This window comes from Cupressus sempervirens, chromosome 1 (assembly GCF_028749045.1).
Source record: "Cupressus sempervirens isolate cs-2001-9-10 chromosome 1, ASM2874904v1, whole genome shotgun sequence".
Taxonomy (NCBI): domain Eukaryota; kingdom Viridiplantae; phylum Streptophyta; class Pinopsida; order Cupressales; family Cupressaceae; genus Cupressus; species Cupressus sempervirens.
Window position 1 is genome coordinate 835931509 of NC_143118.1, and position 13092 is coordinate 835944600.

General features: G+C 34.2%; 1 protein-coding gene across 1 annotated transcript in view; it reads right to left on the reverse strand.

Moving 5' to 3' along the window:
* Nucleotides 1-3337: 3337 nt before the first annotated feature.
* The window catches only part of AGY1 (Albino or Glassy Yellow 1), a 263590-nt gene continuing 253835 nt past the window's right edge, over nt 3338-13092 (reverse strand). Inside the window, exons 20-21 of the mRNA XM_089791085.1 lie at nt 3876-4115; nt 3338-3711 (exon numbers count right to left, since the gene is read on the reverse strand). Coding sequence (XP_089647211.1) covers nt 3562-3711; nt 3876-4115 — 390 coding nt within the window. The 3' untranslated portion in view covers nt 3338-3561. The remainder of the gene's footprint in view (nt 3712-3875; nt 4116-13092) is intronic.

Below are 13092 nucleotides of genomic sequence, written 5' to 3' on the forward strand. Positions count from 1 at the left end.
TAAATAGAACATAAAGTAACTCAAAAATAAATCAAACCATATAGTTAATAAAGTCACTTAAGTGAAAAATTTAAAAAGCAACTCAACATTTAAATATAATATAAAGTTCTCTATAGTCACTTAAGTGATAAAAGTAACTTAAAAAACATAACATAAAGTGAATTTATGTTACATTTTTCAAAAAGTGAATGTCAACATTAAAATATAACATGATATTTTAAATTATGCAATTGCATATGGAGAGTCCACTTTTTGGGCACTTAAATGGTCATATCTTTTGATTGCTAAGTCTAATCAAGCCCTAAGATATACTGAAACAAAGGAAAAGTTGAAAGAAAGGGATTGAACAAAACCAAAAGACCAAAAGTAAAAACACACACACACACACTCAAAAAATACAAAAAAGGATGTTGAAGGCTTCAAAAATCAAGCATAGGTTTATTAAAAAGAAAACAAAAATGATTTGACAAAGGCCTTGAGTAAAATGATTCATTATACAAATTGGGGTTGATTGATTGATTAATGTTGGGCAATTAAATAATGAATTATTTTAGAGAAATGCAAAACTAAGTTGAAAAAGTTTCATACTGTTACCTACACTTTGTGGTGACAAAATGCAGGACAACACTATCCTAGGCTCTTTTGGTTGAGGTAGGGCGTTAGCACTTTCTTCATCTCGTTGAGCAACATGAATCCTTCTTTTAATTTGTAATGTGGTTGTTGATTGCTCTTTTGGACACTCCCAAGATTGATGACTTGAAATCTTATTGCAATTGTGGCATTTACCTATGAAACTATTAAATCCTATTCTTTGTCAAAATCTACTGCTACAATTAGACCTTCGTCTAGAACCTCCTCTTGAACTTGACACTTATTCTTGTGAGGTGCTTGATTTACCTAAATTTCTTTTTGATTGTCCTCTACCAACATATGCACCTCTACATTTGAGACTTCTTCCCCTACCACTATTACAATTTTCTTGCTTCCTATGCTACTTTTCTTCAACCTTCAAGGTTAGTTGATAACACTCTTCAAGTATGCTTGGGCTTGTAAGGTTCAATTCATCTTGCAAGTTATACTTCCAGGCATTAAGGTATTTTGCAACTTTTTTAATGTCATCCTATATGTCATGATGAAATATTTTTGTTTCATGTCTCGCAATCCTCCTATACATCTTAGTTAGGTAATCACTAGGCATGAATTTTCTCTTTAGCTTCCAAACTATGCCATGCCAAGAAGTAATGTTGTTTTTGTCCAACTCAAACTCCAAGTACTTGTCCAACTCCCCTATTCAACCAAGGAGTTCTTGTCCACTCAAACTAGTCACACATATTGAAAGTACATTTTCAGCTTGGTTCCTTCACCCTTGATGACCTTCAACAATCTTTCCATTATCAACTCATCACTATTATAAATTTGTTCCATCCATTATTTCTTCTTGGTCACTCACATCCCATGCAACCACTCTTCTTTGGTTAGCGAATTTTGACTCCAATTTGATTCTCATTTCCTTCATTTCTTTGGCAAAGACTTCTCCCAACTATATATCTATTCTTTCTACAACTCTAATTGCATTGACTCTTATAAACATCTTTCACCTTCTTTATTACTACTCATAATTGTGTTTATTGATTGTATCAGCTTTGATACCAATAGTGATGCAAAGGATAAACAACTTTAACAAACCAAGATAAGATTCAAATATCACAACTACCTTTTCAAGATTTCTTACAACTTTTGCCCTAGGTTCAATGCTCTAGAAATGCCTAATTGGGTATTCATTCAATTTAATGCCCACTCGTGTTTCTCAAACCTGCACGCTACTCAAATTCTAAAAACCCTCATCTTTTAGGGACAAACTCGAAAAAAACAATTTGTCTTACTAAACTATCCACTCATTAAGGTTTTGACAAAAAATGTTATGAAATAAGCATACTTAGATCAACATAACTTGCACTTTATGATTGACTTTTAGAATTTCCTTTTTGTGGGCAGCTAAGCAATTATCTAATGAAATATTACTAATTTTGTGATTTTTGAATGGTACAATCAAAAGTTACATTTTTTTGACCTTTTTGAAAACCCTAGCTCTACGACAAGGCAATTTGTAGTGTTTTTGTCATAACTTAAGAAATGCTTAATGAAATCACACCAAACGTATTACATTTGATCATATAGACATAACACAAACTTGTCCAATCATTACCATGTATGTCTTGTTCCATACAAGGTTGTAGAAAGCAATTCTCAATCTGTTATCACATAAAATTGCCATAAAATGTGAAAAACATATCAAGAACTACTATACAACGAAGATGCTTTTTCAACCAAAAGCCTAATGTGTTGCTATGATTATTTCTTTAACCTTGTAAAAGTCATGTCCTTCAACACTGCCTAGGACTAAAAAGCATAGTGAAGAGACCTTAAATGGTCTTCCACAACCTTATTTGCATAAACAATCCTAAATCTAAGGTTGAGCGACAACCTCCAACTCTCCCACAAGCCAAAATTTATTGGGAAAATCAAATTTGCATTTTGGCAAGATATTTTCAAATTTGAAATCCTAGGCCTATTTACACAACTTGAACCATTGTAAATGATCCCAATGAATCCCCTAAATCCTACATTAAGTCCAAAAAGACTCCTAACAATAAAATGAGCATAAATGAGGTTAAGGAATTGAGAGAGCTAGACTTCATCAATTATTAAATTTTGTTCAATATCGAGTCTTCTATTGCGTATATTAATTAAGAAACTAGTGATAGCCACCTCTTCCCTCTGAATACTTATCTACAATTATTGTAACCAATCAAACATCCACCATTGTCCATCTTAAGATAGATATGTGCACAACTTGATTTTTTAATGCAAAAATGAAGTTTCAACTTTACACCGCTGAAATGGAATAATCAATGTATTACTTAATAATCTATTCATTCAAAAGACCTCCTAATTCACAATTACAACCATGTACATAAAATCCATTTTTACAAAAGGGTCAATGTTACAAACACATACATACACTTTCTTTCATTATCGTGTCCATATATTAATTTCTATTCCATATTGTGTGAGATGCCAATTTATTGTAAGTATAGTAAAGATGGCATACTGCGTTGCAAAAAACATCCACAAAGCATCCATAAAAGAATAACAAGGAATTCTAGTTGTTTCCGGACTTGATTTTGAAAATCAATGCTTCAATGCTAACCCTAAACAAATTGTTCATGAACTCATCAGAAAAATACTTTGTTTATTAAATTATCACTGCTAAACGAATGAATGTCCTTAAAATGGCAACGAACTACGAAGATACTGATAGGATATATTTATACCATTTGGAGATCTAAAATATTGAATGTATGGTCTATTAAACGTTTTTCGTTAAATAATGTACATAATACATCTCAGGTGTGGAAAAGATATACAAATCCACAAATCCCAGATGATTATTCAGGTATACCAACCTGCTAAATAACACTGCAACACAATCAAAATGTCAATTCTTAAGCTTCCATTGCTTATCCGGTACTATTAGTAGATCTATTAGTGTTCAACGAACTATGATGAAATTTGAGCTGCAGGGACTGAGTCACTGCCGTCAGTTCTTTGGGTGGTGGTGCCACTAATTGTGCCTTGCTGACCGGTTGAATTTTTCCTACCCTGATTGGGAGCTTGATTTGTTGCAGCCTTGACCATTACTGGTTTGAACTGCACACAGTTAATGCAATCTTGGTAAGCATTGAAAATCAGATTTTCTGGCCTCTTTCAAAACGCAATCTACTTAAGCTACAAATGTAAAATTTCAGAACCTGTAAGAAATGTTTAAAACTATAACACATGAACATGTAGCAGAAAACATGTGCAAGACTGACCTGGTAAATGGAATATATAACATTACGGCGAATCTGAGCCATCATTTCCAAAAACAAATTGTAACCTTCTAGTTTGTACTCTATAAGTGGATCTCGCTGAGCATAACCACGCAAACCCACAGCTTGCTGGACAAACTTAATTGCTTGTAAATGTTCTTTCCACAGACGATCAATATGGGTCAACACAAAAAATCGTTCTGCTTCTTTCATTAAACCAGGGGCCTCTTTTTCTACCTCTTCCTGCAAATGTGGTAAGAGGGTTGGATTTTTTATTAATATTTGATCATATATGCGATCTCATGCATAAAAAGTCAATAGGGAAGTAGCATTTTACAATTCAACTCTTTTGTTTCATTTTATATTACTACATAGTTCATATGATTGCAAACATGTGAAATTGGAAATGATTAATTAAATTGTTGGAACTCCATAAGTTCAATTAAGTAGATTACTGTTCAGATCTTGTTTGCACATGGCAGAATCATGGTATGGATGAGCATGGATCAACGCTATATGTAACACAGTACACTGTTCTGCACATGGCAGGATCATGGTATAGATGAGCATGGATCAACGCCATATGTAACACAGTACACAGTTCTATCGTTTACATTGTCCAATATTAATAAATGCATTTGCTGCATAGTTGTATCACATATACTTTCCTGTTCTAAAGTACGATAGTATTTTTCATAATTTAATAAGTATAAGCAAGGGATTTTATGAAAAGACTCCGACAAACAAAATTATAAGTAGATCTCGGTAAAGGTTGAATATAGTTGCCATCAACTTCAATTTTATTAAATTTGCCAAATAAGATGAAAGACTGGGATTAAGACTTCTGAGAATGCATTTCTTCTTCCTTCAACCCATCCATGCTATCTGGTATGTATGGGTATTAACTATTAAGAAATAATAATATGGCACAAAATAACATTGCACCCATTGGGGTATTGCAGCTAGAAGTAACATCCAAAACTGGAGTAGAACCTCATCGCATTATAAACACTGAAAGAATTAACACACAGAATAAACAGACATGTTTATGCAAATGCTCTTGGTTCAACACCATATAGGTGATGCGGAAGCATTCCAGGGTCCATGCCATCCTTAAACCCAAAAGGATTTTCTCTTAACAAATCTTCTTCTGATTTCTTCTGTGTTGCAGGTTTTTTTCTTGGTTTGTTGTAGCAGTTTTTCTTTTGTTTTGGCTGCTGTGCGCTTGATGTGGAGACATTCAATATTTCTTCTAATTATCTTCTTAGTTGGATCCTTCAATTAGGATTGAGATTAATGAATTCAGTGCAGTTAAAAATATCATGGCAGCTCTACCAATTAAATTTGCTAATGGCTGTCAGAATGTTTCTAAACATGGGTCCTCAATTTTGGGAAATCAGAATATCTAACACCTGCTGTCAAATAGTGTTTTGTTTGCAAATATGAAGGAAGGTGAAAAGAAAGGAGAGAAAGTCATCATGGTAGTGGACAATGCTGAAATAAAAATGTGATCGCGACAGAAAACTATATTGCTGCAAAAGTTCGTTTCAATTAACTGATTTAGAGGTTGAAATGTTAGCTTGTGAAGACACTATATTTTATCCAGTTAATGAAGAGAACCTTTTTCTTGAATAGGAGATTAGAAAGATTCAAGAGCTGTTCAGTTTGTGATTCGTAACATGAAGATTTTGTAAGGATGGGCAAAAACTGTAAAAATATAAGAAAACTTCTGATATTTACATTACAGCAAGAAGAATGCAATGTTAAAATATCTTTAGAGAAAAAGGAAATGTTGACAGATGAAGTGCAATTAAATGCACAAAAGGAAGAGAACATTGAAAAAGTGGATGGCGAGAATGAAGAGCTAATTATTAAATTCTCTGATTTTCATAAAGTTTGTTATAATGATTCGTGTACAAATGATGAAGTTGTAGATGAAGAGGTCAATGACGGGGTAACTTGCCGACTTTAGACCTCGTCAACTTGGCAAACTACTTTTGGTTCTCATAATTTAAAGGCAGGTGACGCAAAGAGTGAAGAATAGATAACAAAATCTTGGTGGAGGTGGGTGGACAATGACGGGCTTAAATCCACAAGAGAAGAATTGATTGCATGAAAAGATGATTTATGGTGGAGGCACAATTGTGGGTTCAATCCCACAAAAAAAGGAAGAAGATTGTGGGGAAGAATTTATGGTGGAGGCACAATGGTGGGTTCTCTTGTGCCTTGCACACACCCCAAATTAGACAAGGATCCTCAATTTTCTTTTAAGTTCTTAGGTTATTTTAGGTCCATGTTTCATTTATCATTCCACATTTGGAATTTTTTTGCTTATGTCTGCATTCTATCTCCGTGTTTTGAGATCAGGAATACACATTGCTTAAGCAAAGATTAAGCTGAGAATAACACTCAAGTATGCCTAGGATGGGAATGGAATAAAACAACGAAGATAGGAAGTCACTAGAACACTACTGAAATTCACAAGGTGAAAAAGCAATTAGGCCCGAGAGCCCCTAAGAATGATAGATAAGTCTAGAAGATGAAGAAGTGTATTTAAAATGAAGCAATTTGGGAATACAAACTCTCACGTTCAATTAAAAACTGGACAATGTTCAGTGCCCAGAGATATTGCTAGAGATGCAGAGACTCCTTTATGATGATGAAGTCAAGTTGAAACAAAGATGGAGAAAAAAGATCATTGGTTCATCGAGATTAGGTTTGGATGGATACCTTTTTCATTTGCAGTTAGAAGCATGTATCAGGATTTAATGATTATAGGAAAGATAAAGATTGATAAGAGATGGGGGGGGGAATTCTCACACAAAGATCTGTGTCATCTCTTGGACATCCTAAAAGGCAACTAATTTAAAAAACAGTCTTAAAGAGGGCTTAAGGAAGAAACACTAGCTAAAACACAAAGGGATAGAATCTGAAAGGAATGAACAAAGAAGCAAACCAGAAATGGAAAAGGACACATGAAGTGGTGGCTTTATGCAATTTAGGGGGGAATAGAGACTCGAAAAAGAGAATCCTATGAAGGAAGAAAATCATGCAAAATGGCTAATAAGGCAATAAGCATAGATGCACATAAGTCTATGGAAGGATAAACAGGAAATAAGAATAATCCCAGAATTTCATCTCTACGCGACTTGCTCCAATGCACCTTAACAAGGGAAGTTGAAAGACAAAATGCAAAAATACAAAGTCAACGAATAGGAGGTGTGTATACCTTTATGACAGTAATTCAATCCAAAGAACATCCTCCCAATAGCATGTGCAAAAGGGAATTGAAAAGAGGCGGGTCTCGTACCATGGTGGGGATTCATGAGAAAGGACATAAGAAGAGGAGAATGCAGAGTCCAAAAGCAAGCATGGTGCACCAAGTACGATGGCGGAGATTGCACTATAAGTAGGATTTTCCAAAAACATCCATTCCTCCAGCCACCCTGCAATGCGCCCAGGACAATGGGAACCAAAGACTTCAAAATGCAAAGGTAAAACATTAAGGCGTATAACCTCTTTTGGTGGAAATGGAACTGAAATAAGGAATTCCAAAAAATATCCATCAGTGTGCCCAATAAGGTAGGACAAGACAAGCATGGCAGGTCAGCCTATGTGGTGGAAGAATGCAGAAACAGGGAAAATCCTTAAATACTCTACTATGCTGCCAATCCCTAAGTACTCTTCATACCCACCACAAATCATTCTGCAAAAAGTTATGACTTCCAGAAGTTGTGCCATCAAGACTCAAGTTTCGATACAAAAATGAAGAGAGAAAACTCATTTAGGTGGGAAATAGATCTACTGAACTGCTGGGCACTAAAAGAGGAAAGTTTCACTTTCTAGAATATTCTAAGAAAGTTATTGGTGCCACATATACAAAGATGGAGGGTCTCAGTGCTCAGTTCCAGAAGTGTACATTGTGGTTCTGTCTCGCAGATTACTTTCCAGAATGTTGAAATGTCATTTCATTTCATTGAAGATAACAGAATGCAAATGTTTCTGTTCTTGCAATTTCTTATTTATGCTGAAAATCATGGATCGTTTTCAGCAAATGTAAATAGCACTGCCATTGTTATTGGTGTATTTCAAATGCAGAACCCAATCTCTTATAAATATAAGAGTAGGAGACATGTCTCTATGATTAATTATTATTAGTTAATATATTAACAATATAAATCACAATATATTGAGGCTAAATTTCTCAACACTCCCTCATTAGCAAAGAAAGAATTAAAGCAATTATAATACAAGATTTAAACACCGCCTTAAGTGTGGTCTATGATAGATTTAAGTTATGGTGCCCGGCAAGATCTAGCCTGAAGAACCATAACAAATTGATTTTCATGGTGTCTGGCAAAATCTAGCCCGAAGAACCATGATAACAGGGCTACCATTTATAAGATGTCACCTTACAATGGTTACCTTCTGTTTATATATGTCAATGAAAGATCGTCACCTTTCATTACATATCATATATGAAATAGCAACCACCATGAACCTAGTTAGAGGGTGGTACAAAGGCTTTCACCTTAATTCTCTTTCATAGAGAAGAATACATTACAATAAATTTTACTTAGAACTTCTCCCTCATAAAAAAGATATTATTCACAAAGGATTGTACCTCAAAAATTCTCCCTATGAACAATGATCCTGGGAAGTTAGGTCTTGTAGTTACTTTCTTTGAGACTCTCTTCACCCAAGGATGTCTGTCGAACTCCCTCTGAATTTGATATTTATCTTTCAACCTTCAGGTGACAAGTTATTACTTTGTCATGATGTACATATGAGTAGGCCCATTACAATCATATAGTCATACACAGGTCTATTAGACTTCGTCTAAGTATCAATCTTTTGAGCTCCTTATATATGGTTGTCTCTGATGAAGTATTGAACTCTCTTGATATGAAAGGATACTCATAATCTCAATCATCAAAGATATTCGCTTTTTGAGTCTGACTAATGAATAACTCCTTTAGAGTTGTTGCCATAAGATTGAGTTTGCACTATATTTGGTAAAGTACCAACCTTCTTTTCCTGCAAGAGCATCCTCAGACAGAAAGGAAAAGATCAAGGCAATTAACTCTTATAGTGTGTAGAATTACAAATAATAAGCAAGTAAATATAATAATCAAAGATAATGAATACTAATTTGCACATTAACGTTCTTGATACAAGTTGCTCCGATGAAGGTCCATATACATCAAACAAGAAAAATGCCTCTAATGGGGAATGAGACATTGGTTAAGCTAATTATTCACCCTCCTCAATGTAAAATTCCCACTTACATAGAGTTTTTATAAATTTTTTTATAATTTTAAATTTATTCCAGTGAGAGACGATCATGCATGAATGATATCAACTTCTAACTATGTTAGTCGTCAATCTCTATATCTGAAGAGACCATCAACAAGCTTGATTTCAATTTGGATCAAGTTGACCCCAAAGATAGGTCACTGCTCCTCTAATCACAGATATCAAACTCCCAACATGATCATCTTCAAAAATAGATCCAAGGCCATTCTTACTCGACCTTCCTAAGCATATCTTGGAATTGTAGCATTACAAGCAACCACGTTCCTTTTAGGCATTTCCTGTTGCAAAAATTCTACATTCAAAAATTATTAGCAATATTAAATTGTTGTATTTTTAGGATCTTTCGAGGTTCACTCCTCTCTTCTATAAGAAATTATAAATGCGATATCCTCCATTCCACAATACCCAAGTGTAACTTGAACTTTGGATTCTCTATCAACACAATGTTCCACTCTACCATCAAACACTATAAACTCAAATTTCAAGCAATCATGATTATAATAATGTGTCTAAATTTGGCAAGGTTAAATCCCACTCTTCTTTAGAAAAAGTTGTTTGCATATCCATATCTTCAACACATTGAGGTAAGAACAATAGGTTCATGTAATGAGGATTTGAAGAGTAGATGGAATATGAATATGGATATAAATCCGTAAATTGGTCCAACCAAACTTTGGTTGCAGCGAACTTCAACTATACAACCACAAACTGTCACAACTGATTTAGGAGAAGGATTTGTTAACTACAGTCGGTCTAAACTTGTCAGTACTTTCAATAATTAAAAAATTTATATTTGTTTTATGCACCGAACTAGATTATGTTAACTCAAATAGAAAATTAAATCTAGCAATTGCTATGTCTATATATGTCAATCTTATGAAATAATCAGAGTTTAACATTTTCGAAGAGTATAATTGTCATCTTCCTCTCTACAAATGACATTACCATCCGACATGTTTATCACATTTAGAGGCACATTCAAAAGTTACTATCCTTTGGTTATTTTCCTTTCTACGAACTTGGTTTGGTTGTGGGGAATTTAGATTCCTTTCCTGTGTAGCCGAGAATCTAATAATAATGTTCTTCCTAAAAGAATAATCCTTCTAAATGTTTCTCTACCTAGCTACGCTCGTCGAATGTGGGGGAGACTCTGCTTGTCAATATTGCAAAGATACTTTATTATTTCCTAAGTCAAATTGGTAAATTGTAGTATGCATTGTGTTACTCCACGTTCATTTGATTACCAATGATCTTGTGCATTAGACAAATCACTATAACCTGAAGTTGTTTATTTATAAAGAAATATATGACCCGTGGGAGTCTTACTATGATTTCCCAATCTTCCCTTAAGCATCTGCCAAGGATATCATGCGGACTAAACATAACTGGCAATTTTTGTTTTCTAGTATGTAATTCAAAATCTTTTTTAATTGATCCACCACTTATATTCCTTCAATGCCTTTCCTCATCTTTCTTATCTGCTCAAATACATGTCATTGTTGTGCTTGTCATTATTTGGATGGGGCGGAAGAGCCATCATGTTACTAGAAGACACATTGCTTCCTTGCTTTCTTTGTCAAGGAGTTTGACGCAGTTTTTGAAGGTCAAATGCCAACGTGACATTTGTTTATTAATTAAGCAATAGTTTCCCATGTCTATCTCCTGTCTAATTATCTGGTAGTCGTGATAAGCAAAGATATGTTATTGATGATTAATGTTTTTAAAAAAAAAAGTTTTTTATCATTTTCACTATTCTATGGACTTCTCCCTTGTTCGATTTCATGCTAAACTCGTATATGTAATATATTTCTTTATTTGTGTAATCTTTAGATGTCCAGCTGATTCAATGATGATTGAGATTTTACTGTAGGTTTCCCATTTCTTTATTCCTTAATTTATTTTGTGTGTTCTTGCCTATCGCTACTATATCTCTCTTGTTCACTGACTGTACATAAAGTTTTTGCGATGATAAAAATTTCCAACAAAGATGTGAGCAAGATGTAGAATTTAATTACTGTTGTTTTCGAACATCGAATTCCAAGACTCAAACCTTCAGTGCTATCGAACACAAGGTTTGGTCCCATACTAATCAACAATGTGGTACAAATCATCTATAAGAGTCTGTGCATTGATGCTTATTTATTCCTTTGTGTGTATATGTATATTGCATTCATTGTGTAGATATAGCTTCCCGCTAACTAGGTAGATATATACTATTATATTGACCATGGTTTGTATGCTCGAGTGCACGTAGTATTACTTGAATAATACCTCTGTACTTGATATAGTTTTCTGATTATACTAAGATACTGAATATTGTTCTTTAATTTCTTTGTCTACGAAACACTCCCACTCTTGATCTTCTCCTTATTTGGTGTACGTACAACCTATTCTATCACATGCAAGTTGTGATCTCTCTGTATAGATTGTGTTGCTATTTCCATGGACTGCAATCTGTTTGTACAGTCTACAGTCTTTGCACAATCTCCTTTCTGTCATTCTCTTTCTAGCATGCCTGTATCAATAATTTCCTTGTGGTGATTCTTTGTTGTGTATCTATGTACTTTGCTGACAATGTATATAGGTGATTGTGATGCAGAGCCTCACATTGGAAAACCTAGGAGGAAATCAATCACTCAACTAAGTTGCTTCAAGGGTCACATACACCTTCCAGGATAAATTCTAACTTATCCCAGATTGTCGTTCAACTACCTTTCTTTTTAACAATTCCTAACCCTGATAGGCGACAGGAGCTTTCTTAACCTCTTGTAGCAGCATTCGTTTTCTGCCTCAATTAACTTAGGTTGACCCAAACTCTTTCACCAAATAATTACAAGACATGGTTAAACTTATCACCTTCAAAAATAAATCAAAATATCAAAATGAACAAAAATTGCTTCTAATCAACATTAACAATGTCCAAATCTTCTTCGCATGTTTGCATGCGAAATTGGAATTCGAATCCAAGTTAGCCGAGGCAAGTGCCTTCTTTAACATAAATCAGAAATGCAAATTCATACCTTAGTTCGACACTCCTCACACTCACATACAATCATACTATTAAACGTATCGGTGAATAGATGAACACATTCACCTGATTAGAATTTGGATTCCACGTGGGTATGAGACAAAATAAAAGGAATAAGGATAACATAAAAAAACACAGAAAACCTATAATACATAACTCCACGATCCCAGAAACTAGATCGTGGAGAGTTTAAAAAAACTCCATCTCTTGCTGTGACTCTCAAAACGGTAGATATTTACATGCAAGGAAACCAGAAATCGTATTTCCTAAGATCATTTCCAAACAACAAAATTTGATTTCGATTCAAAACTGATTAATATAATATTGTTCTAAAACAAAACCATCAATGTAATCCAATAGTTCAGAATATCGATTCAGGAAAAGGAAACAAAGCAAATCACCATCCAAACTAAAGACTCACCAAAAATCCGAAAAAACACCAAAACTTTCTATATTCTTCTGCTCTACTTTCGAGAACCTCTATTACATTCCAAAAATCTGCCTTTTCAATGTTTTCCTCCCTTCTGATGTGGGAAGATGAAACGTCATCCATTATCAAGAACAGGGAGTCGTTTTACAAATTATGAGGAATCCAAAACTGCCACCAACTTCCTGTCGCTTTCTAGTACTTGATTTGTTTAATTATTAATCACTCAAAAACTCTGACTTAAAGAAAACTAACTTAGCTGAAAACAAACACACATTGTCCTAAGTGGCTATCCCTGGAGAGTTCATCAAATTACTACTCCAGTTATGCCACCACACAGAGGACTTTATTAAAACATTTAAAATTGCAAACACACATAAGACATTTTATTTAACTTCCTATCGCATTTTTTACCATGTTAGTACTTGTAGCATTTGTTTGATTTGCCA